This window comes from Cyanistes caeruleus, chromosome Z, assembly GCF_971803275.1.
Source record: "Cyanistes caeruleus chromosome Z, bCyaCae1.hap1.1, whole genome shotgun sequence".
Taxonomy (NCBI): domain Eukaryota; kingdom Metazoa; phylum Chordata; class Aves; order Passeriformes; family Paridae; genus Cyanistes; species Cyanistes caeruleus.
Window position 1 is genome coordinate 55682739 of NC_141732.1, and position 27085 is coordinate 55709823.

The 27085-nt window shown below is 39.3% G+C and overlaps 1 protein-coding gene across 14 annotated transcripts in view; it reads left to right on the forward strand.

Moving 5' to 3' along the window:
- TNPO1 (transportin 1) overlaps positions 1-27085 on the forward strand; it is a 70874-nt gene that overhangs the window by 11989 nt on the left and 31800 nt on the right. For 3 of the 14 annotated variants that reach the window (XM_086866679.1, XM_086866675.1, XM_086866681.1), the window contains exons 2-5: positions 6104-6286; positions 6462-6575; positions 9151-9226; positions 25945-26094. In XM_086866679.1, the coding sequence (XP_086722805.1) occupies positions 6471-6575; positions 9151-9226; positions 25945-26094 (331 nt within the window). In that variant the 5' untranslated portion in view covers positions 6104-6286; positions 6462-6470. Of the gene's footprint in view, positions 1-5889; positions 6030-6103; positions 6287-6338; positions 6576-6706; positions 7215-7627; positions 7677-8650; positions 8762-9137; positions 9227-25944; positions 26095-27085 lie in introns of those variants that run through there. The other 11 variants (XM_086866676.1, XM_086866678.1, XM_086866687.1 and 8 more) reach the window with 11 other exon arrangements.

The window sequence follows — 27085 nt, forward strand, 5'->3', positions numbered from 1 at the left end:
AGAGGGGCAAATTAACCACACACTTTTTTTCCACTTGGTATCTCTAGCTGTGGAAATGTAATTATCATGGAATGGTAGAATCAGCAAGATTGGAAGGGACCTAGAAGATCATCCAGTCCAACCATCCATCCAGCACTACCACTGTCACCCCTAAATCACTAAACTACATTACTCAGTGCCAGGTCCAGATGCCTGTTGAACACTTCCAGGGATGGTGACTCCACCACCTCCTTGGGCAACCTGTTACAATGCTTGCCCACCCTAACAGTGAAATTTTTTTTCTAATAATCAGAATCTCACCTGTCTCAACTCAAGGTCATTTCCTCTTGTCTTCTCAGACTAGTATATTTGAAGAGATGGTGTGTCCTTGTCTAGATTAGTTGATCAAAGGCATTTTAAATCTAGAGATCTTTGCAGTTTTGCACCATCTACTACTTCATTTAGCTGGACATTTAGTGAATTATAAGAATGGTGTTCCATCCTGTCAAAGCAGAATTCAAAATCAAAATTCCTGTGATGATGTTCTACTTGGTGAAAGCTTGACCAGTTTTTGTCCCTGCAGCTGAAAATGCTATGTGTCTAATTTAACCCATGAGCAGCAAGAGATTTGGGTTTCGGTTCTGACCTGTATATACATAAGCCTGTATGTTGGTGTTTGTTATCCTAATTTGAATTAAGTCTTAATTGTTATAAAAAACAAGAAATATTAATGCATGCTGAGGCTGGTCATCCATTTTATCTGCAATGTTGGGATCGTTTTGTACCTTCATATATATATGGAAACTGTATTGCTCTGTTCTTTCCTCTATGCTCAATTGATGTATGAGAAGCAGAGGTGTTCATTAAATAAAGAGGGAATGTACTTCTCTCAGTAGAGTGGACTCACAGGCCGTCAATTTATCCTGAGTATTATTTCATCTCTTCAGTGGGATTCCACAGTGCAGGCTTTTACAGACATTATCTGCAAAAAGAAATACTGCTCCTCACCTTTGAGAAAATTAGCCATAAAATCATGGATGGTGACTGCAACAATACTGAGCCAGAACAGTTTTCCCTTTCACACAGGCAACAATGTAACTGATTTCATGAGCAGATATGTTATTGTAACTTTAGATACACTCAGAAAAAATTTATCATCAAATTCATGGTGTTCCACTTACAGCAAATCACATTACAGATTGATTTGCCTTGAATATTGAAATGTCAGTGTTTCAGGAAATTTGACTTCAGCTTCATTATGAGGTGTTGTACTATGGGAGAATTTGTACACACACACATTTTATAGTTTCATACACAATATAAGACAGAACAAATTCTAGCTAGAATTATCTCAGGAGGGTAGAAAGTTGACATTTCTCTCAGTTTCCTCAGCTTCTTATTCTGCTCCTAGACCTACTGACCAGAGAGAATAAATAACAGTAGGAAAGAAAGGTCAGTTAATGGTATACAAATCTGAAGTTATATTACCTGAAAGCCCATACATTTGCTACTTTGAATGTTGTTGTCAAATTGCTCCTCAGAGGTAGAAGAAATTCTATCTATAGATAGGAAAAAAGTTATTTTTTAAGATGGTCTTAACCCTACCAATGAAACACATTCTTAGTTTGGTACATTCCACAAAACTTTTTTCTTTAGTCCAAAGCTTATGACTATATGACAGATCATGTTGAATTTGGTTTATCTTCTGCAAGGTGGTTTTCCTCTTAGCCTTTTGTCATCCAGCGTGACATTAAAGAACTCCTTAAAAATAAGGGAGTTTTTGCAACCTTAGTTACCAGGAAGAGATTCCACTCCATCTGGCAACTTAATACCCTTTGTACCAGCCTTAACTAGGAAGTTCTACTTTCAAAAGAATTACACTTGCAGTAGTGGACTTGGTTAGTGTTGCATTAGAAAACAGTAAGTTTACGGCCTCTTCTGGCTCTTATTTTTAAACAACACAAATACAAAGTAATGTTGAGACCGCATCTTAAAAATATTTTTCTAAAGTTTGCTTGGGCTTCTGCTTAAAACAATCTTTATATCATAACAAATCAGCTCTGGAAAAGTAGAAAATTAATTTCATAGACATTTCAGTCAGGAACACAAAATAATTTCAAACTCTTTTCATATCATCTCCTTAGTAACTTCTCTGGTGCTTCACAGGGTCAAACTGTTTTCTTTGCAAAACTATTCAAATTAGTTGTGTAATAAATGTTAATCTTGTATCATATGGCTGAACCCAGACTGCATCAAATGTTTTAGAATGGATGTTCATTTGATATGTTGGATGTGAGGACTATTAGTATTTTTTTTAAAGTGAAAGCTTAGGGCATGTATCCAGGCACAATTGCAAAATAGTATAGCAGTAGCTATTCTGCATGAGCTCCTTCATATAAACACATTTATTTGGTGTCATGAGAACTTTTTTTCTGCTTTGCTTAATCTACATTACTCTTAGCTTGCCATAAAAGGATTTACACAGAAAGCTATTATGGAACATCTGTTATTTCCTCTGTGCATACAACCTTATGTAGAGAAACACTATGAGCAATTTGTATGGAAATTCAGAAGGCTCAATCTTAGCAATTGATTACCATTACTAAATGGTAATCAATGATTGATTACCATTATTAAATACCAATGTTACAGGTTAAAATGCCTGAATTTTATTACAAGAAGGTTGCTATTAGAATTGTCTCAAAATTAAAAAAAAAAAAATCCAAAAAATAAAACTAAAGAATAGGGAAAATTTTCTAAAGGGTAAAGTGGCTGAAACGGTAGCAGTTCTGAAATTAATAAGACTATTTCAAGAATTAATTTTTATTGGAGAATAATTGTTTGGTTTCAAAACCACTGGCAGTGACAAATTGTAGTTTCCAAATGTACAGCTTGGAGTCCATGGCATTTGAGGGATGGGAAGTCTTCCTAGCAGTGCAGATCTCAGTCTCTTTTCTGGTTGATTGTTGGGAGGGATTTGCACCGGTCTCCTGGTTCTTTTCTAAGTGCACTGAGACTATGGAGGGATGGGGTGGGTATTCTGTTATGAATCTCCTATTGGATCTGTCTTTGTGTGTTTTGAGTGTCAATTAATAAATGTTGTTTATCAAAAACCAGATTCTAATCCAAGTTCCTGTTAGTATCTGTTTATAACACAATGAAAAGCAACAAGAGAGATGAAAAGACCTAGCACCAAATGCACTCTAATGTGATGATAAAGACACTTGGCGGGAAAAAAGTTGGGTTAATCACCTTGGGAAGAAGCAAGAATCAAAGCCTTTCTTGTACATTCACAGCTACTACTCTAAAAAACTTGGATTTTTAATCCTTTAGTAGTACATATTGTAGCCATTTCTTTTGTTTCCTTGTATGCTAGATATGTCATTTCAGCCTGAATTAAGGGGGAATTGTGGGAGAGAAATGGAAGAGATCAAGAAAACAGAAGACAGAAAAATTTATAGACTTTTTGTGGACACTTAAGTAGAAAATTGCAAGGTCCTTATATCTTAAGACACAGTTTAGTGTTTTGCCGTATAATTGTTTGGCTTGTTTGTTTGTTTTCAATATTACACATTTTTTCAACAGTGGATTATGGCTAGTGCCTGACATCTGAAGCCTCGGTAACAGAGAAATCAAATATACCTCAGCATTTGTACAAGGCTTCTGTCTTCAGAGAACTTCTGTAATCCTAACATATATAGATGAAGTGTGGCAAATGTAGTTCTGCTGCATTTTGCTGATCAAGTGGGATGAATCAGGCTGTGTTTTGGAGGGTAGCATGCATACCTGCATACCTTTGTTTAACGTTGATTTCCTTTCTATACAAGATTCTTTCTTGGAGAAAACAGGTAATAGAAAACAAAAAAGGCAAAGAATACAGATGTATAAATGCAAAGCATACAGAAATAAGCAGTTTTATCTTTTTTTTTTTTTTTCTGTAATGCTTTAAACCTGATTTTTTTTTTTTCTTGTCTCAGTAAAATTATTTTGACTTCTTCTGCGTCCTTAAATAATTTCAAGGACTAGAGATAGGTTCCTCCTCAAGTTTCACCCACATTTCATACATAGAAGCTGCAGGAGACACCTCATCTTACAGAATACCTTCTCCTCTTGATAATGTCTCATAAATTACTCTTACCTGTCCTGGAGGATGATGATACAAAGCACTTAGACATCTCCACTGGAGGTCTTCTATAGAGGCTCCAATTTCTAGGCCTTTTCCTGTCCTTTCCACTGCAGAAGTGGAAATTCTTACCAGGACTGATTGAGTTCTATTTGCATTCTTGGAAAGGAAACCTACATTGTTCTTAGTTATGGATGCTAAGTATGGCATGCTTCTCTACCTGCTCTTTCCTGTTCAGTCTCTTCCCCTCTGATCTTTCCCCTTGTTTCCCATCTTTAATGTTCTTCTTTAGCACTTCTTTTTGGTTTCCAGATAATATTAGGCAGATACAATCCTTGTGTCATGATTTCTGAATAGTAACTTTCAAAGCTCTAATCAAGTTCTAACAAACTTGATAGACGTGGGACAGAAGTTGCAAAGAAAAATCAAGTTTCTACAGTCTTACTGCTAAGGCACAGTTAGGTGGATGAGGCCTACATTAGCTCTTCCCTGATTTGTTGGACTTCAGCTTTCATTTGTTGCAGCTATGCGTGCATTCTAGAAAGGTATCTCCTGCCCATACACAGTGTGAGCCATTAACATCAGTTTTAATGGTCTGATTCAAAATCCTTTTCTTTTGACTAGAAGGAAATGAGTGGAGATTCATCCTGATCAGAAAAATCTCATGTAAATCTTAAGCCTATTATTTCCTACTAAGTAGTGGCATGTCTTTATGTACCTATCTTACTGACTTCATCTTGTTTAGGTGCTGTAAACTCTCAAGAGGTGCTCAGCTTCTGTAGTCTCTGAAAAAGTTCTGTGATAACTACAGCCGTTTCTAAAATAGAAGAGCTTAATAAATAGATTTCGTTTCTGGATTGTTTTTTGGGTTTTTTTTATAAGCTGCTTTTGTTCTCTCCATTGCTTTTATCTTGTATGCTACACAGAGTACTTCTCTACATATTTCTCTACTTCCTACACCAGTGTGCACTCTTTCCTGGTTCATAAAAAAATCTCTCTCACTGTACTCATTATCCACATATGTAGTATAAGTACACTACCCATCTTCTTGCCTACGATGACTTCTTTTGCTGTTTTGTTGGAGACAAAAAGTTTTGTTGTCTCCTTCAAGAATATCATCACATAGTAACAGAAGGAAAGTTAGCTAAGGACACTTCATAGTACCTTGGACTGGACAGTCATTGTTGGGGAGGTGAGACAAATACCCGTATAGCAAATTAGCTGGGATGCACCCTTGGGAATCAGTATTGTTGCCTGTCCTCAGTACCTCTGAACAGTTATGGCTGAGACATGCAGTGTTTTATACTGCAGGAGAAGCAGCAGAAACTAGTTTTCACGTCAAGTGAGGTGCTTACAAACACAGTGACTAAAAGTGAGATTATTAAAAACAATCAGGGAATTACTGGCTTTCATTTTGACGTTTTAGACCAGTTTTAAACAGCATGTATTCTTTCTTCTGTTAGTATAATACGTAAAAATAACTATTTACATACACGTGTAATGCATATTTTACATATATGCATATGCATATATGTATCTAAATTGTCAATTTTAACCCGAGATCTCGCGTGATATATTTTGGGTCTAAGTTTCAGATACTTTTGTAGGTATTCAAAGCAGTTTCTTTGGAGTTTGTATGTCCCAGCTTCCTCTTACTTCCCTGCGTACTTCGTCCTGTTCCCTCTTTACATGTGGAATTAGGAACTTCTGAGATCTGCTCAGCACTCAGACAAATGACGTAGAAGTGTAGCAGGTACCATGTCCCTGACTCCGAGATCTGGTTTCGCGCCTGCACTTCACTTCCGTGGGGGAAGGCGGGAGCCTCCGCACTCGCTGCCGGGCGCTGTCCCAGGGGGCTGGGCCGGGCCCGAGGCGCCCCTTCGCCCCTCGCCTGTCTCATTTGCTGGAGGTTTCTGTCTGTTCTCGGGTGGGTGGCGTGGGCTGCCCGTTTCCCGCCGGTAAAACCCCAGAATTGAGGTGATCGCGTTCTGTCGCACGCAGGCTCCCGGCAGTGTGGGACGCACCGGGGAGAGGCGGACGGCGGCGCCGGCGGCCCAGAGGCGGCCCGGGCGGGCGGAGCCGTGCCCGGCGCTAGGACCCAGCAGGACGCGAGGCGGCTCTTCGGTCCGGATCACAAATTCGTCGTGACTCAGTCCCTGCTCGGCGCGGAGGCAGCGGGAACAGGTCGGTGTCCTACGTCTATCCGGCGGCTGCTGGGGTGCGTGGGAGCACGAGAGCCGGAGCGGAGCGGGCACTGCCGCACCTCTTCCCTGGCCCGGCCTTCCTTCATCTCCGCCCGCCCCCGCCCGGGCCCTGCCGCGCCGCCAACCGCGACCGCCTGTTGTCTGCTGTTTTCCAGACAGCCAAGATGGAGTACGAGTGGAAGCCCGACGAGCAGGGGCTCCAGCAGATCTTGCAGCTTCTCAAGGAGTCCCAGTCTCCGGACACCACGACGCAGAGAGCCGTGCAACAAGTATCCTTGGCCGAGGCTTGGGGGGCCCCGGGAGTGGGCCGGGGGCCGCCGAAGGCGGGCGGGGGGAGCGTGGCCTGCGCGGCAGCGGGGCCGGCGCTGCGGCAGCCGGGCCTGCCCGGCTTGGCCTGGCCGCGGAGCCGCCTCAACGCGGGGGGCCGAGCCCTGGCCGGAGCGGGCGGCCGTGGCGCGGCGTTTGAACCGCCGGGGCGGCCTGTGGGCCGCGGGGCCGCCTTTACCCGGCGGGCGCTGGGCACCTGTTGCAAGCCCAGAGAGAAGGCTGCGTTGGGTTTGGCCGTGGGGGGCTTTTATTATTTTTCAATTTATTTATTTATTTTAAAAGCCTGCTCTCTGGCGCGTCTCCGCCGATATCCGCCGCTCTTTCGGGTTCCCCCGCCCAGCCCCCAGGGCGGTCAGGCGGGAACGGGGCCCTCGGCCCGGCGGGTCCCGCTGAGGGGGCCGCGGGTGCCCCGCGTGGTGTGCCCGCCGTCCCCACGGCTAAGAGGGGCGAGGAGGGGGCTCTGGAAGTAATCTGGCAACGGGATTCGAGGTGAAAACCGTAGCTGGTGGGGGTAGTGCCGCTGGCAGAGCCGCTGCATGCGCGCCCTCGTGGGCCTGCTGGCTCTGACACTGCGCATTTTGGTACGTGATGAGGATGTTTTTATTTGCCTGGAAGCCTGATCCTGAAACTCGGCTCGTTAGAATTCACGAAAAAGGGGAGCTCTACATTATGTGCTTTCTTGTAGCGCTTTGCAGTACATTTGGTGTTGATGGGGATCGATGGTTTTTTTACCCTTGCCCCTCCTCCTCCCTTCCCCCCTCCCCCCCCCACTCACTCTTCATTGTAGAAGTAAAGAATAGCAAGGTTTTAAGAAAAAGGGATTGTGAACGCAAAACTTTAAATTAAGACTAGTAGAAGCATAGGCCTTAAAAAATAAAGGCCTGATCTACTGTGTCCTGCTCCTTGAGCTAGCCATAAGTGCTTTGAAATTTATAGAAGTGCTGAAATTCTATGAAGGATATGAATTTGTTATTTGGATCTCTTTTTATTTAAGGCATTTTCTTGAAGGTCTCCATAGAAAGCAACAGAATTTGTTTAAGTAGGTAAGAACATATGCGTGTCTGTATATATTTATATTAAGTGTTTAAGCCAAATTTGGTCCACTTACGGACTTTTGTAGTAAATGCAGGGAATTTCAGGAAGGCTTCTTCTCCTGTCTGAAAGGTTAAGATCGATTGCATCTTGATCATCTTGTTCTTTCAGCTGTGTTTTAAATTTTTAAAATATGATTGCTTACTTTGAAAAATCCTAAACAGAAGAGTCTAAAGAAGCAGTGATTTGATAATACCCCAAGCTTAAACTGCTGCTCTTTAGTATTTAAAATATCCAGATGTTTATAGGAACAGTGTTTATAGTGTAGCTTTAGTGTAAATTACATTTTAAAGCTTTGCTTCAAATAATTTAATTATGTCTGGTTTGCTTATTGAGCTATAGCATCATATATTATAGGATGGGCAGTATATGTGATGCTGTCTATCTTGATGATGTATAGAACTTGACTGAACATAAAGTCCTTTCAATGATGCTTGAAATTCTTTTTAAGTGTTAGTGAAAACTCCTTGCTGTGTCGATACCTGTGCTTTACAGTAGGTTCTCATATGTTGTCTTGTAAAGGTTAGAGAAATGGGATGGTTTTAACATCCCACACATCCCATAATGTGTATTATACATTTGGAAAAATTATCTAATGCAATTGACAGGCCATGTCCTAAAAAAATGATGCATGTCCTTTGAGACTGTTTGCACACACACACAAAAAAAAATTGCGATGTCTGTTGTATTCTAGGATGCTATTTAATAGTATGTTCGAGCAGAGTTGTGGTTAATGATTTCAAATTTAATTAGTCCATAATTTCTGTAAAAAAATCAAAAAAGCTGTGTGTATATTTTGTAATGCTGTTTCTTTATGATGCTGTTTTAGCACACTTGGGTTTTTAGATGTCAAATATAATGAAGTGGGAGGTACTGGTTAGCTAAAAGCCTTCGTTAGTAAAGTTATAAATTGGTATGGTTTCAGATGTTTTTCAGATTAATTTATTGTGTATTTTGTTGAATAAAAAAGAAATAGTTAAGTGTATGAAGAAGTTACGAAAAGTCATCTAAGACCTAGTCTTCACTTCTAAGACCAGTTAAGTGTTTTCTCATTAAGTTTCTGTTAAATACTGCTCTTTCTGTTCTTTCTTTTCCTTTCTGTTACTTTTTGATCCATTTGACTACACAGTTGGTAATGTACAGCTGCCTGTTACAGTGATACAGCTTTACGGATATTTTTAAGTATCTGTTAATTTTTATGTCTGTCCTATTTTTAGGCTTTACCCATAACTAAAAGCTATTGTTTCAGTAAGAAAATTACAAAAGCTGGTTTTGGGTTGTTCATACTCTGTATATCCTGAGCTTATAGTAACAGCTGATTGAAGTGATGTAGCAGTACATAACAAATACAACAATCTTTGTATCCAGAAAGCTATAAATGTTCTATGTAAAGATTCAACTTTCCTTAACAGTTTCTCTCTTCAGAAACTAGAACAACTCAATCAGTATCCAGATTTCAACAACTACCTGATTTTCGTTCTTACAAAGTTGAAGTCTGAAGGTAAGTTCTTGAGATACAGTAATCGTTCTATTTTATTTTTTTTGGCCTTTAAAAGAAAAGTATTATTTAGCTTCAAAGAAATAGAAAGCTGACTGTAGTCAGTTTGCTGGCTGGTTGAGCTGTCCATAGTCATGTAAAATTCACTTATGCACTCAGTGGTCTTTGTGGGGAAAAAAATCTGATAACTTATTCATATTTGTAGTATCAATCTTAGAATGGAAACCCTTCTAAATGGCCATTGAAATCTACTGAGAAATGTTAGCACATCATGCCTCTATTGGACTGCAGTAAAGTTGTGGAATAACTGTGAGGAATCATGACTATATACATTATAAAACATACTGCTAATTTCAATTATGATAATTATCTTCATAGTAATGAGACTGCTAAATACTTTGAATACTATGTATTTAGAGTTGTCCAAAGATGTCTGTCATAATCTTCATTCTGAAAATTTAATTGTAGTAAAATACAGTTAGAAATCAATCATGTTGTTTAATTGCTAACAGACTATATATGGCATTGTGTATAGCGTCTACCAGTTGGTAAATTCAGCCAATTCCTTTGTGATCAGGGTGTGTGAAAGATTTTCTTTTCAGTATACTATAGGCATTGTTTTGAGATGTCATTGGTAGAGAAAGAAAATTTGTTTCAAGGTCTGCTTTAGCACATCTGTTTCTTTACATTTGTTTGTAATCGTGTTTGGTTGTTCGGGTCATTTTCTAGGTTTTTTTTCTTTAATGTTCTGCTACTAGTGCTTTTTCTGCCGTTTGGTGTTTCATGTCCTTGTGAATGCTTGCTTTTTCCTTTTGAATTAGATTTTAATTATGTGTGGTCCTGTAACATTCAAAGAATTGTCAAGAATGTTTGTCTACATTTTAAGTACTGTTTTGGTTTTATCAGCTTATTTTAGGAGGAGGGAAACAGAGAGGAGTATGAACTTATGTTTTCCTGTTTGAAGGCTAGAGTATATATCTAAGTGCTTCTGTGTGTTCTCAGTAGGAAGTCACCTAATAATCTGTAAAGTCCTGGGGGGAGTACCTTAAATGTTGAGAGCATTTTCAAGACTTGAGTCAGCCAGGATACTGAATTTTTGGATAAGGTGCCAATGTAGATATCATATCCTTTATACCATTACCAGAAAAATTCAAAGCAATTCCAGTAGTGGGATATGGAATTTGTACAAAGGATGTGACAAGAAGGATGTTTCACTTATTTTTTTTTCTGTCCATGAATTTTCTGACACTAACACATCTTCCTAATTTCACTTTCTTCATTCACCATTTGAGCATGAGGTTCTAGATTGTCAAAGATGTTTGGCATTTAGTGGTGTGTTAAGATCTATCTTCCTAACAGAATTCTTTCAATTCAGTAGTCATCTTTTCCCTTCCTTATGTTTAATCACATCAACCTCTATAATTGGAAGAAGGTTAGGAGATGCTAGCTGTTATAAAATGGTTTTGTATAGCTTTTTTATGTGAGGGGGAAAAGGTGTGTTCTGGCAGACTGAGGAGCCAAGCAGGTTGGGAAGAAGTAGTACGCTAACTTCCAGGGAGAGGTGTTTTGGATTAGATTGCATTGATACCTCTCACAAATACATCAGGTCTTTTGTGAGACTGTTGGAAAGCATCTCTTACTTTGGTGATCTCTTGTTCTGAATCACGACATTTTTAGGGTCATAACCTTTTGTCCAAAGCACCTATTTTTTAACTTTGTATTTCTATTTCTGGAAATGTGCAAAATATCGAAGATACCATAACCAAGTCTTGTCTTGGTATTTTTCATAATGTTTGCCGAATTCTAAATTCTAAACATTCAAATTCTGTTGCCTTGCTTTGGTAGGACTCATGAAGAATGGCAGAAGACTGTTGATTTGGTTTCCTTTGAATCCAACCAACAGCCCTTCACCTTCCCTCCTGCTCAAGTATAGTAATGAGAATGTTAGAACTGCTGGTGAACAGCTACAATACTTGGGTGGACTCATCCCAGTAGATACCTGTCTTCACTAGGACTCAGAAAGCATTCTGGTTTTTGTGCCTCCTGAAGTGGGTTCTGTTGGCTGTCTGTCTTTATGGCCTTGCCACAGACCAAAGCATAGATATTCATTCTATTACAATTCATGTTTTTATTGTGTCCATACTATTCCAGCAGAAGGAGCAATGAAAATAGTCTTACAACATCTCTGACAGCTTATTCAATAAAAATTAAGTTGTTTTCATAGTCTGGGAGAAAAAGATCTCTGCTTGGTAGCAGATGGAACTGAACTGTGATTCAGTTTTTGCTACTGTTGAAACTTCTGCTGAGAAAATGGTGCTTAAGGATACATTTAGGTGACAGCTCCTGAATGTGGGAATTCTGTCATTTTGTTGGTTGAAATGTGTGTTAATGTGTGAATGTGTGTCTACTGCAGCGAAGATTGCACCAGCTTACCTTTGACCTGAGTCTTACACCTCTGTGGACAATTAACTTTGCAAGAAAACTTCTTTTGCAACCACAATCTTTCATTTACAAAACTGGATTTTACTGAACCCTGCCTTTAAGATACTTAAGTAAACCTTATGTGTAGGAAATTTGCTTCGTTTTAGCACCATTATTATTCAGTTGAACAAACTATTACTTTTCCTCTAATCTTAGTTCTGTCAGGCTTCTGTTTGTGACTACCTGTGACTTACTGGTTTAAGACCTATTGTGACAAGCCTAGATGTAAGTAGGGGTTTTCTTGGTTTTTAAATCTTTCTGGTCCCTGTCAAAGCTTGTTAAGCTTGTGTCTTTCTGGAAGCAGGAATGCCCTGCTGCCTTTTCATCAATGAAAATATATGGCCTACTTAACTGCTACAGCATGTATATGCCCAAGGTTTAAGTACTTAATTTCTTTCTTGGATTTTTGGGTTTGGTTTTTTTTAGGTTTGGTTGTTGGTTTTTTTTCTTCTTTACTTTGTTTTTGTTTGTGGGGTTTTTGTTGGGGTTTTTGGTTTTTTATTTGTTGAGCATTTGTTTGTTTTGTTTATTTTAAAATCAATGTGCATTTGTAAAGATAGAGTTGGGAATCTGGATGAAACACAGATGTTAAAAAAATATCCCATGTTAAAATACCCCCATGTTAAAAATATCACAATATAAAACTTGTTAAGGAAACAGCATTCAGTTAGACAGTAGGCAGGCTGATGAAATAAAGTGAGATCCTAAGCTGTTAAAGTTTAAGATATAGATCTCTAGCATGTACTTCCCATGAAATATGGTGCTTAGATATCTTCCTTAGGTAGGTAAGATGGAGTCCAGACTAACTGAAAAGTAGTCTGAATGAAAAAAGAGTTGTTTTACTAATTTATCTGTAAATAAAAATATTACTTGTAGGCACTGTTAGTGTAGTTGGTCCTTCTTGGATTGGAAGGTAAACGTCACAGATGATGTAGTCACACTGCTCTGTCCTTAGTATTGGGTTTGTGGTTTTGTTTTTCCAGCGTTCCCTGAGGTGAGCTCAGAATCCTGTAGTCTTCTGTATTCTGGTAATAATTTGGGTTTTTTTGCTTCTGCTTCTCAGATCATTTTCTGGATTTTATGTGGTTTGTAGCATTTAGACTGAAACAGTCTAGTGCTATATGGAAGCATCAGTTCTGCTTCTGTTGTTGCTTTTTCCATGTAACTGCATCTTCCCTTCTTTGATCCAAGTCATACATCTAAATCCCCCTTTCCTTGTTTGCATTATTGCATCCCTAGTCCAAGTTATGTTTCTTTGAAGGAAAGTATGTATTTTCCTAATTTCAACCTCTTTACTGTCTTGCTGAGACCCATTCTTCTTTGGTTAAGGTGTATTGAGTCAGTTTTCCAAGGTATATGAAGCCTGAGGCAGGTCAGAACCTCCAGATGTCATAATATGGACAATTCATACTGGAAGCAGAAGTGTTGAGTTTGTTTCAGACCTTGTTGACTGTAATGGTGAAATTTCCAAAGTTGTCTGTATGAAAACTTGTTTATGCCTTCTTTAAATCAATGTTTGTAAGATATTTCTTTCTCCCTCTACTCTAAAATAGGTAGACAGAAACAGCACCCTTCTTAATATGCAGTGTCCTGTTGTAGGACAACTTCATCAATTTTCTGGTGTTTTGTGCTTAGTTTCAGTGCAGAATGACACCACACTTTATTCCAAGCAGCATCCTGAAATTTGTGAATTGGAGTTGGATGTAGCTTGCACTAAATTATTGAAGGATGATGTCCATGGCCCTAGATGGGACATGGTTAGTTTTACATCATTTCTGTAAAGTTCTGTGTTCATTTCCCCCTCTTGTCTACTGGGCTCTCAGCAGGTCCTTGTGCTAATGGAAAAATATTGAGAGAAATGCATAATGGTCCTGATACTTTCTGCTGGCTTGTATTACTGTAGTTGTCTAGTCTGTTGTAGTTACACAATTGTGATCTTGTGAAGGTGTTTTAGTGATAGACTCTTCACCCTATACAAACATGGGAACTCCACTGTTTATTCTCCACAAACTGTTATCTCAGTGGATTAATTGGTCACAGTCAGTCGTGTTAAGGCTATTGCAGTCAAGTATCAGAGTCCTTAAAATGATCTTTTATTCTAAAGGTGAATGAGCTGAATCTGGGAGCACTACTTTAGTACTGTTTTTGTCACAGATTTTAAGGATGGCCTTTTGAGCTTATTTCCAAAATACTTTGGATTTTTATAAACCAGTTGAAGGGAGAAGAGCATGGTCTCTGCAGTTCTTGGTCTTGTTCATGTGATGACCTAGTCATTCACTTTGATTTTCCAGATCAAAGTCATTTACTTTGATCTGGAACATTACCATGGAGACTGGTCCTGTCCTCACTCTACTCCCTTCTCTCCCTCCCTCTACCAAGTTTTTGTTTCTACCGAGCTTTTCACAGACGGTAATTTATGTTCTGGTAATCATAACACTAATAATCTAGTTTTGCACATATAATTCGAAACAGCTTTTTATAAGATAATACTGGAATTCAAAATGATCACATGGGTTTGATGTGAAGGCTTTCAAGATGAGTCTTGAAATTTAAACTTGATCCAGAGAGCAGTTTTGATGAATCCATTCCTTTAGGATCTTTCTTGATCCCAGTGTTGGTATTGAAAGATAATTGAAGCTGAGCAAGAAAAAGACCGTGATATGAGATTATGTGTCAATTTGCCAGATAGCCTTTTCAAGAAGACATCTTTGATGAGAAGGATTAATCCAGAAAAGTGTTTGGGAGCTTTAATTGTTAAATTAAAACAAAAGCTCCCCTACCACTTTTCCTCAGTACAGTCATTCTCCGTATCATTAATAAATATACAAAAATAGTTGTCAAGCAGTGAAGCTGATTGCATTACCATTCAGAAATATGCCTTTACAGTTTAAAATGCTGCATCTGCATACCCTACATAGTGTCCTACTTAACAACAGCAAAGCATTTTCTTCTCTGAAGTTCAGATACAAGAAGAATTACACAAGGACTGAGTTTTACTAATCAGTGCATAAATCTAATAATTGAGTTGCCTAAATATCTTAAGGGAAAGAGTAGAATTCTAGAATATCCAGAGTGGGAAGGGACTCATTCCCAAAGTTCATTGAGTCCAGCTCCTGGCTCTGCACTGGAAATCACGCCATATGGCTGAGAGCGCTGTCCAAATACTTCTTAAACTCTGTCAGGCTCAGTGCTGTGACTGCTTCTCTGGTGAAACTACCAGTGCTCAGCCACCATTTGGGTGAAGAACCTTTTCCTGATATCCAGCCTAAGCCTACCCTGACACAACTTCAGGCCATTCCCTCAGGTGCTGTCACTGTCACCACAGAAGAAATCAGTGCCTGCCCCTGCTCTTCCCCTCAAAAGGAGGATGTAACTGCAATGAGGTCTCCCCTCAGTGTCCTCCGGGCTGAACTGACTGTGTGACCTCAGCTGCTCCTCACAAGGCTTCCCCTCGAGGCCCTTCACCATCCTTGTGGCCCTCCTTTGGGCACTCTATAGCTTTACATTAGGCTATTGTGGCACCCAGAGCTGTCCCCAGCACTCGAGGTGAGGCTGCCCCAGCTCAGAGCAGAGCAGGACAATCCCCTCCCTTGCCTGGCTGATGCTGTGCCTGATGTCCCCAGGACACGGGTGGCCCTCCTGGCTGCCAGGGCACTGCTGGCTCATGTTCAGCTTGCTTCAAACCAGGACCCCCAGATCCCTCTCTGTGGCACTGCTTTCCAGCATCTCATTCCCCAGCCTGTCTGCACATCCAGGGCCGCTCCATCCCCAGTGCAGAATCCAGCACTCATTAGAACATCATACAGTTGGTGATTGTCCAGACCTCCAGGTCTCTGCAGGGCCTCTCTGCCTTTGAAGAAGTCAGCAGCTCCTCCCAATTTAGCATTATCAGCAGACTTACTTAGTATAGGTATTGTGAGATAATTAATTTTGTAACGTTAGTAAAAATTTCATGGCTTTCCCCAATATGCTTGTTAATTATTCCTTTCCATGCTTCTTTGGGGATTTGGTAGTGCAGGTTTAAGGAAAGTCTTCTCCTAACAGATTATTTCTTTATTTAAAGTCTTGAAATAAACTGAATTAAATTGTGGATTTGTAAGGTGATTAAATGCTTCAGGAACACTTTCCTGGAATTCCTTACTATGAACATCCAGAATCAAGAGTACGAAGTCTCCATTGTTATTTCTTTCCTTGTCTCTAAAGCCCATACAAGTAAAGAATTGCTATGTCATTGTCTGAAGTTCAAGTAGTTTAAGTAGTATAAGAGCTGTTTTAGATTTGTTTTAGTATAAGATCTGTTTCAGCCTTTAAATAAATCTGTAGGTGTAAGGTGGAGGTATTTAACCAGCTGTTTCAGGCCTTTCCTTAATGCTTCTTTACAAGCTGAATGTAGTCTCCTGCAATGGGTATTTCTTTTTATGCTTTTTTAAAAAGTCAGCTCTCATAGTGATGTTTGATTGTTTTTTTATATCAAACCTAGCCTCCTATGGGGTGTTTTCCTACAGAAAGCAAAAGTGTTGCCAGTGTTTCTGAAGGGGTTCTGTTCACACGGCTGTATTTGATTCAGTGCAGTTCAGAAGTGCCTCCTATTTGGAAGGCCGTATGCTGGTGTCTGATTTAGGCTCCTAGGAAGCAATTTCACCACTTCTTTCTAGATTTTCAGAAAGCATACTTACTGTGGGTCATTAGGATGATAAAGCTTTTCAGCATGTATGTTATCTTGCGTTGCTGGGACAGATGTAATTGGATAGCCAACCATTTTTATAAAGCCAAACCTGTTTAAATAAAGGAATGCCCATTACCACTGCTCATGTACAAATTAAAACATCTTTCCTTTAATGTCACAAGAGAGTGGAATCTAGAAGACAAAAATCCAAATACTTCCATGCTACAAGTAATAATATCTACAGTATGTTTTACGAGCTCCAGAACTGAGCATCTTTACTGTCCATAGGAAAGGCACATCTTGACTCCACAGTTTCATTCTAATACCAGTAATAGGCTAAGCATTACTGCTGCTTTTGCAAAGCGTTTTAAACCCCTTTCTTCTCCTTCTCTAATAACATAATATGCACTCTTCAGAGCCCCCATGAAGCTCAGGTCTTCTGCTTTCAACAGGCATTGAGGAGCAACTGTGCCATGACAGAACTACATAATCATCAAAGAATGATAGAGTGGTTTGGGTTTAAAGAGACAGTAAAGTTTAGTTCCAACTCCCCTGCCATGGGCAGAGATGCCATCCACTGTATTGGATTACTCAGGGCCCTATCTGACTCTTGAATAATTTCAGGGATGAAGCATCCACTACTTCTCTGGGCAACCTCTTCTTGTGCCTCACCATCCTCTGAGTAAAGAATTCCTTCCTAACATCTAACCTAAATCTCTCCTCTTCTAGTTTAAAAAATCTTCTCCCTTGTCTTACCACTATCTGTCAGTGAAAAAAGTCACTCTCGCTCTTTTAAGTACTGAGATGCAGCAATTGAGATCTCCCCAAGTTGTTCTCTTCTGCAGACTTTACCACCCTAGGTCTCAGGCTGTCTTCACAGGAGAAGTGTTGCAGCTGTCTGATTCTCTTTGTGGCCCTCCTCTGGACTTGCTCCAACAGGTTATTGTCCTTCCTGTGGTAAAGAAAACAGCTGGATGCAGCGCTGCAGGTGGGGTCTCACAAGCACAGAGTAGAGGGAGAGAATCCCCTCCTTTAACCCTGCTGGCCATGCTGCTTTAGATGAAGCCCAGGATGCAGTTGGCTTTATGGGCTGTCAGCACACATTGTTGCCTCATATCCAGCTTTTCAGACTCTAGTTCTTCTACACAGGATTGCTCTCACTGGCTTCTTCTTCCAGTCTGTACTCATATCTGGGACTGCCCTGATCCGCGGCAGCACCTCCACTTGGACTTGTTGAACCTCATGAGATTCTCATGGACTCATTCTCAATCTGGTCCAGGCCACTCTGGATGGCATCCCTTGGTTCAGTTGTGTCAACTGCCTTGCTTAGCTTTGTGTCTTGTGCCAATATGCTAAGGGAGCACTCGATCCCAGGTAACAATGACTGCAGTTTGCACTCAGGCTGTGTAGGGATTTTATAACTGCTTTGCCCTACAGCAGTTGTCTGCTTCATCTAAAATGTCACACACTGGCAGTTCAAGCAAGTGTAGATTCAATGGGACAAATTTTGTTTGATGTCTACGAGGAAAAGCATTCACATAACTTCAAGTGATAAATGTTTTTCTCTGAATCAATAGATATAATACTGATAAGAAAAAATTCTGAGTGGCAAACTCTAAGTCTCAGGAGCTTTGAACGTTGCAAAATGCTAAGAGCTCCCAGTTTTTCTCATATTCATTCCCCTATAAAGAAAGAAGACTGATGAAGTCATAGGTAGAAACTGAAAACTAAAGTTCCTGTTAAGAACTCTTGTGTAGGAAAATTTAAAAAAAAAAAAAAAAAAATCTAAGGTCCTAAAATAATAACAATAATAAAATTTTAAATGTATGAAAGTGGATTGAATTAAAAAGCAGGTCTGTGTTCTTTATTTTCTTATTTTAGCTAGATACTCTGATGTTTACCAGAGTGCAAACTGATATTGCTGATTAAAAGTCTGACGATATTGTTCAGAAAAGTCAGCCAGAATGAAGGGAAAAAAAAAAGAAGCAGCACACTGAGTATAGACTTAGGAAATAAAAAGGAGGAGGTTTCCTTTCATTAAGTGGTCATTTTAGGGAAAAATGGTTTACTGGCTGGTAAGGGTATCAGAGTAAGAAAGCAGTCTGGCCTTAAAACCAACATTTACACTTGTATGCTACCACGCAACTTTCTGTTAAGCTATACCTGTAGGATAGAGACAGAAGTCTCTAAGCAAAATTTCCACTGTGCAGCACCCAGTACAACACCAATGTTGTGTCCTGTATTTTGTGCTTCCCAATACTTACCAGTTTGAATAGAATTCTGAATTACTCCTTTGGTAATACAGTCTTAGTTTGCTCATTCCAGTAAGCCTTGTGTACCAACAACTATTCAAATGATAGATTATCACATATTTTAATATAGAAGATTCACCTTTATGATATTCAGAGAGTGACAAAACCTCTACTCATCTGACAAGGCAGTTTCTTCAGATAGATTAATGACTCTACATCCATATTCATTCACTGCCAGATGCTGTCTAAGCAAGTTCCATTGGGAACGTCATAATTTCCTTTTCCTATCCTTGACTAAGCGCAAAAGTCCATGTCATCCTCCTCCCCGCCCTCAAAAAGTAAATGCCAGAGACATGACATTAATTTTAAAATGTTTTCAAACTACAGCACTGTCCTGCATTTGTTGTATAGTTTGGGACCTTGCAGTGAATCTTGTTCTCATCATACTAAATCCCTGTTGCTTATTAATGATTATTCTGCTCTTGATAGAATTCTAGGACTAGTTTAGCTGCTGAATCAGGAGACAACACATTAGACTACATGAGAGGAAAAGTGCTGGGACAACCAGGTTTTAGACATTTGATAGAGAAGCTGAAGTAGAAATGAGACCAGTAGTTCTTTAACCTTTACTTGGTTTCGCAAGTATGTAGAGATACACGGAATTTGGCATTCTGATTGGTATATGGTAAATATTAGTTAGAATACAAAACCTTCCGAAACTAATTGTGGTGGGTTGATCTGGCTGGATGCCAGATTCCTGTCAAAGCTGCTCTGTAATTCCCTTCTTCATCAGGACATGGGAGAGAGAATATAACAGAAGTCCCTGGATTGAGATAAGGACAGGGAAATATCATTCACTGGTTACTGTCACAGACTTGGGGAAATAGTTTATGACCAATCAAATCAGATTAGGGTTATGGCAAATAAAGCAAATTCTTAAAAACACCTCTCTTCCACCAGGGCCTAACTTAACTCCCGCTTTTCTCTACTTCCTCTCCCCCAGTGATGTGGGGGGACAGTGAATGAAGTCTGTTGTTAGTTTGCCACGTGTTCTCTCTGCTACTCTTTCCTCCTCAGGAGGAGCACTCCTCATACTGCCCCCTGTTCCAGTGAGAGGTTCCCTCCCACAGAAGACATTCCACTACAAGTGTTTACAACATGAGTCCTTTCCACAGGGTGCAGTTCTTCACAAACTGCTCCAGTGCAGTCCGTTCCATGGGGTGCAGTCCTTCAGGAACAAACTGCTCCAGTGCAGGTTTCCCATAGGGTCACAGCCTCCTTTGGGCATACATCAGCTCTAGTGTGGGATTCTGCATGGGCTGCAGGTGTATATCTCCACCACCATGAACCTCCATGGGCGGCAGAGGGACAGCCTTCCTCATCATGATCTTTACCACAGGCTGCAGTGGGGAATCTCTGCTCCAGCTGCTGGCATATCTCCTGTCTCTCCTTCAGTTACCTTAATGTCTGCAGGGCTGTTTCTCTTACACATTCTCACTACTCTGGCTGCAATTTTCCTTGCATAGTAATTTTTTTCCTTTCTTAAATCAGAGTCACAGAATATGCCAAATTGGAATAAACCCATCAGGATCATTGAGTCTAGTTAGTCCTGAACGGAACACCCCAAGAATGTCACCAGGTGCCTGAAGCTGTTACACAGATGCTTCTTGAACTCCCTCAGGCTTGGTGCTGTTAGCACTTCCCTGGGGAGTCTCTTCCAGCACACAGCCACCCTATGGCTGAAAATCCTTTTCTTGATATCCAGCCTAAACCTTGCCTGGCTCAGCTTCATGCCTATTCCCCAAGTCCTGTCTTGAGAGTGAAGAGGTGGGCACCTCCTTTTCTACTGTTTTCCCACCATTGCTAATGTGCTCAGTCTTGGCCAGCAGCAGGTCTATCTTGGAGCCATTTGGTGCTGGTTCTGTTGAACTTGGGAGACACTTCTTGAAGCTTCTCAGAGAAGTCATCTCTGCAGGTCATACTCCACTACCAAAACCTTGCCACATTGACTCAAATGTACTAACCAACAAGTTTATTTTTGGTCAGCAGTTCAATACTTCCTCCCATATTGTCCACAGTTCAATTTTATTTACACCATCATCTTAAGAAGTGTAACTTACTATTCAATAAATACGCAAAACTCAGTATCAGCAGAACATTCCCAGCTCTGTTTTGGTCTCTTACAGACATTCCCAAGCTTAGGCAATTGGGTTAAATTATTTTCCATGACTCACATAAGTCAATGGAGAGCACTGATTAACTTCAGTCTACATTTCAAGGTCATTTATGTGTTGACATAAACTGAATGTTTTGAAATACCGTCGCTCCACTCCTGACACGATGGTAACCATATCCATTTGAGTCAAAAGTATTACATGTAAGGCATAGTCTAGGGTCAAAAAAAAAACCAACCAAAAAATAAAACCAGGGTTTTTTTTTTCTGCTAGGAAGCTTGTGAAGCTGTTTTTATGCTATATTCATATGTATTAGGACAGAAGAAATTGCTCATTTTCTGCTTCCCATATTACACAGTTCTGGCAGGATTCTTATTTTTCTAGTTTTATCTCTTTTAACAGTCAGTCTTATTAACACATCAAAAATCTTCATGTGAAACAGTAACACTAATCATTGTCAATACATGTTTTGTATTTGTAATAGTAAATCCCTATCAATAGTTAAAATACAGAATGACAGCTTATTTCTGAAAAAGACTACAGCTTTAAGATGGAGATTGACAGCCATTTTTGCCTTAGAAAAAGTCTCATCCTCACATCTAATGTTGCCAATATAAGTTATGTTTGACCTGCTCATCAAAATTAAGAGCAAAAAGGAAATGCACAGACAGTGGATGGAGAGGCACAGCATAGGAAAGACATGGAACAGGTCTAGAAGAGGGCCCCAAAGACCATTGGAGGGTTGGAACACCTCTACAGTATGGAAAGGCTGAGAGAGCTGGTGTGATCCAGCATGGAAAAAATAAGGCTTTCAGGGTAATTTATTGCATCCTTTCAATACCTGAAAGAGGACATATAGGAATGATTGGGACAAACTTCTTAGCCAGGCTTATTGTGATAGGACAAGGTGTAATGATTTTAAAAAAGGTTGGCTACGTTAGATGTATGGAAGAAGTTTTTTGCAATGTGGGTGGTAGAACACTGGAACAGGTTGCCTGGAAAGTAGTGAGTGCCTCATCCCCTTAAACATTACAAGATTGGATGGGGCTCTGAGCAACCTGATTTAATTGAAGATATTCTTGTCCATGGTAAGGACATTGGATGAGGTAATTTTTTTAAAGTGCTTTCCAACTCAAATCATTCTGTGATTCTAAAAGGCATGGTGAAACATATGCTTACCTGGGTTTGTAGGTGGACTCCAAAAACCTTGTTGCTTTCACATATGCAACCTTTCTTGTACAAACCCTCAGCCGAGGAAATGTGGCTGTTTGAAGACACACTTTGGTTCTTAAAAGCACTGCAGTAACCCTGAAATAAGTCATGTAATGTGGGTAAGCATCCATTTGCTCTGTCTGTTATTAAAATTTGGAACTAGCATGAGAATCTTAGGATTGAAAATTTACTAGAAACAAATAATTGTTATATGGTTTTATTTCAAAGTGAGGCAGTGAACTAAACTGATTAAATGATTTAGCACCAAAAATTATACCAAACGCCAGAGGTCTGCTTCATATTCCTTCTTTTTCTTGTACTGTAGGTTCTTGTCAACTGTACTTCCAAGTTGACTGAGACAAAAGGAGAAAAGACTGTGAGCTTTTTTGATGGCAGAAGCATATGGCTGACAGAACTAGTCATAAAATCTATGAAGACTGAGGAGGTCTTACTCAGCTCTTAAGCCATCTGCCTGTAATTTTGATGTTACAGCAAGAATTCCATACAGATCTATATTACTATTTTATGATGGTGTAGCTGTTAAGTTGTTGAACACCCTGTATTCCATAAATAACCTTGTCCAGTCATATCTGAATTTTTTTTTCTCAAACTAAGATTTTAAGATGCAGTGTTATTTCTTTGGGGTTTTTTTAATGCTTGGATATCAGATTCTGGATAGCTTCTCTTTCTCAAATGGTTAATGTTTGTTTAGCACAAAGTCTTTTGTGATTTCTGCTTGTCACCTCTCAATCTGGTGATAATTTATTTTCCTTTTTTAAAAATTTTTCTTTTTCTCATTTTGTTACTTCTTTTTCATTTGTCAGAGATGCCACTTCCATTATGAATCCCATGGAATCATTGTTGCAGATATGTGGGATAATCACTTTTTATGAAGACTAGTTTTTCTGTTATCTTGGCTAAAAGTTTGTATTAAAAATATTTCATATTGCTGCATACCATAGATTTTTTTTTTTCTGAAGAAAAAAATGGTCCTGAAGTAATGTGACCTTTATTTTTATCTAAACTGGTTGACTAATCTGTCTGTTTTTGACAAAAGGAGCTTAATAATGTGTGTATCTCTTGCTTGGTTAAATTGAAGCTGTTGCCTTGTGCCTTTTTTTGTAGCCAGGTATTCTAATGGATTAATGTTTTTCCTTCATGCAGTGTTTAGTGTTTTCATTCTAGAGTTTATCCTTATAGTGACTAGACTATATTCTAGTCAAACTTTGGTTTTCACTGATTTCTTTCACATCAAGAAGATCATGTTAGATGATAAAGAATTGCAGTAACTATTGTGTTTGTTGTTTGTGGCTGCTAACAATAGTGGTTTTTTGTGATTTGCAAAAATTATAAAATGTGGAAATTAAAGGATGATTCCTTTAGCTTCTTTTCTCCCCAGGCACAATTTTAAATCATCGTAGTAATTTATGAATGACTGAATTTCTTGAAGATGTGTGTGCCTATCAATGGATGACAGTCATGTAAAGCAATCAGTTTGACATACTTTATTGGTGCAAGTGTTTCTGTAAAGATTTTACTTTTAATTCAGAGACTATCTCAGAATTACTTGATTTGGCTTGCCAAGTAACTATAGTAATACTCCTGATGGCTTACAACTAAGTTGTGAGGTTGTCCACACATACAGTCTTTAGATTTTTATTTAAAATAATAAACCCTTTTCCCCCCTCCTTCTTCCAGAAAAAGTGCTAGCAAATGTAGTGCTGTGCAAATGAAATGAGTTTTATTTTTTATGTTGTTTAGAAGTTGGTAGTTAAATCATATAGTGTAGGGAAAGTTGTAGAATTGTCTCATATGTATTCATTGGGTGACTTCTTGTTTTATAAAGTTATTGAATTCTAAGGGACATGTTTGTTTCTATAGCAATACCTTTGTAGTTCCAGAGCATTCTAACTTATTCTTTAAAAGAACTGAGATATGAACGTAAAAGACAAGATTAAAAAGTGTATGAAGGCATTCTGGTTTTTGCACTCAAAATGAGTTGATTAAAATGAATTTTAATTTCTGATTAGCCGAACAATCCCCTCTCTTCTGAAAAGCTCTGTTTCTCTTCTTACTGGTTTGAAGTGTCCAGTGTCCGTTAGTCAGCTGTCAGTCAGACATTGCAGTATTGTGGGAGTCTTGGTGTTGTGGTGCAGTAGCTTTAGTTTGAAAGTACTTTATATTTGAAATCTCTTATTTTGCTTATGTTTATTTCTGTTGGCTTAATAATAGTTCTAGAGAGCTGGAATAGATCTATGTGTAGACTAATTCTTGGCACAAAGGGATTCCTTATTTTGCCCAAATCAGCACTTCATAGAAAAAACTTGACAAGTGGCTGAAATGCTGATTAACATCAGCTTCCAGTGCTATGAAGATTGCTGTAAACTGTAAATTTAAATTTGCTTATACTGTAAGGTAACTCGTTCTATATAGAGTATTCTGATACTTCAGCATATCTCAGAAGTAATACCAAGTTATTCAAGCCTTTGGTTAAGAATGAAACAAATCTACTCCACTGTAAATGAAAAATCTAGACTGTTCTTTTTCCATTCCTCTACTTGGCCCAATAATTTAGAGAAAGCTTAGTAAACAGAACTCAAACCGTTGCCTGAACTTTAATTCTTACTCAATTCAGGTCAGTTCTGGTTGCATTTATTTTATAGCTCATGATGTGTAACTTTTTGTTGCATTGTCTACAGATGTTTTTTTTTCCTGCTTCCTCTAATTATTTAATAAAATAGATCAGCATTTTGAATTTCTAAAGTACCTAACTTTGTAGAAAAATAGAACACTATATTTGTGTGAATATTGGGGTAGAGGTTTTACTGCACAATCCCTACATCATTTCCATATCCTACTGTGGTTTGTCTGGGTTTGTCACCACTTTCTTACAGTATCAGTAACTAAGTATTGCAGCAAGCCTGTCAGTATAATCAGAATGCCTGAATGTCTTTGGCTGACAAACGTCTTAAATAAATTTCCTGTATCATGTAACTTCAGATCTATTACTTGCCCATATGTCTATTCAAGACTTTCTCTTAAAATGTAGAGTTCATAATCCATATTCTAATTTTGAATAAACAGAAATAGTGTATCACAGAATCAAACAATATGCTGAGATTGAAGGGATCAACAAGGATTTTGAGCACTTTACCAGTGCTCAGCCGCCATCTGGGTGAAGAGCCTTTTCCTAATATCCAACCTAAACCTCCCCTGATGCATCTCCAGGCCATTCCCTCAGGTGCTGTCACTGTCACCACAGAAGAAATCAGTGCCTGCCCCTGCTCTTCCCCTCAAAAGGAGGATGTAACTGCAATGAGGTCTCCCCTCAGTGTCCTCCGGGCTGAACTGACTGTGTGACCTCAGCTGCTCCTCACAAGGCTTCCCCTCGAGGCCCTTCACCATCCTTGTGGCCCTCCTTTGGGCACTCTATAGCTTTACATTAGGCTATTGTGGCACCCAGAGCTGTCCCCAGCACTCGAGGTGAGGCTGCCCCAGAGCAGAGCAGAGCAGGACAATCCCCTCCCTTGCCTGGCTGATGCTGTGCCTGATGTCCCCAGGACACGGGTGGCCCTCCTGGCTGCCAGGGCACTGCTGGCTCATGTTCAGCTTGCTTCAAACCAGGACCCCCAGGTTCCTCTGTGGCACTGTTTTCCAGCATCTCATTCCCCAGCCTGTCTGCACATCCAAGGTTGCCCTATCCCCAGTGCAGCATCGGGCACTACCCTTGTTGAACTTTATATAGTTGGTGATTAATTTGTGTACTCTGAACCTGAAAAGGTCTGCTACATGAACTGATGGGTGTAGCTACAAGGAGAGATAAGGAAATGAAGATTAATATCTATATATAGGCTTTGATCTTGTGGCATTGTTCTGGAAATCTGCTTTATTTCTGTGAGCTGATTGAAGAATGACTGTAAATACTTTCTGTTGCAGATGAGCCAACACGTTCCTTGAGTGGTCTTATCTTGAAGAATAATGTAAAAGCACATTTTCACAACTTTCCGAATGGGGTAACTGACTTCATTAAAAGTGAATGTCTGAACAACATTGGTGATTCCTCCCCCTTAATTAGAGCTACTGTAGGTAAGTTTGTTCTTAATGCTGTCCTCTGCATACTGGAAAAGTTCCCAATATGGGTGAGAGCTGTACTAGGGACATAAATAGTTACTAAAGTTGTAGAATTGTTTGTTTCTCGTAATTGTCACAACCTCAGCATGTTTCAGTGAAATTTTTCTTTATTGTAAATATAGAGATGTCATACTTCAGATTCCTGTTATCTTAGAAGTGATACAGCAATTCATTTCATATTTTTTGAAATTTAACTGAACATAAGTTTATTTGAATCTGCTTAAATTGAGCTTGCTGCCGGCTTATATACCTAAAAACAGTAATGTGGTAAAGGTCTGACTTAAGAACTATTGCAGTACTCTGATTGCATCAATGAAATGCTTCTGTTAGCTGATTTTCTACACCCCACCCCTTCTATGCACACCTATGCACATCCCTTCAGGGAATTGTCGTCCCATGCATAAGGCATTCAAGTAAAGAGCTTCTGTCAGAAAACAGCAGATAAGGTGTGGTGTATAGAACTTCATAGTATCATAAAATCATGAAATGGTCTTAGAAGAGACCGTAAAGATGATCTAGTTCCAGTGAGAAGTTTTATTTGTTACATGAATTTTTGATTTTGTAAATACCTTGTTTTGATACATATTTTCATAAAATATACATACTTGTATTATTTTTACTTAGTCCAAGGTAAAGTTGCTTTTCTATCTGAACTGATAGAAATTCTATCTGAACTGGCAAAATGGACTCATACAGATTCAGTCCTAGTTTATAAGTAGCCTTCTCTTTGATAGTACAATTTCCTTGTAGTAATTTTCCTGGTCTGCTAAAATACTGGAAAAAGATAAAACATCTATTTGAATACTGAAAATGGGTGTGGGTGTCAGTTCAGAAAGAAATTCAGCTTCTCTCAGTTGACTCCTCTTATAAAATAATCTACCAGTTATTGTTTAGAATAACTTGCTTTTTCTATAAGATTCCTTCACCATGCATTCAGATTATAGAT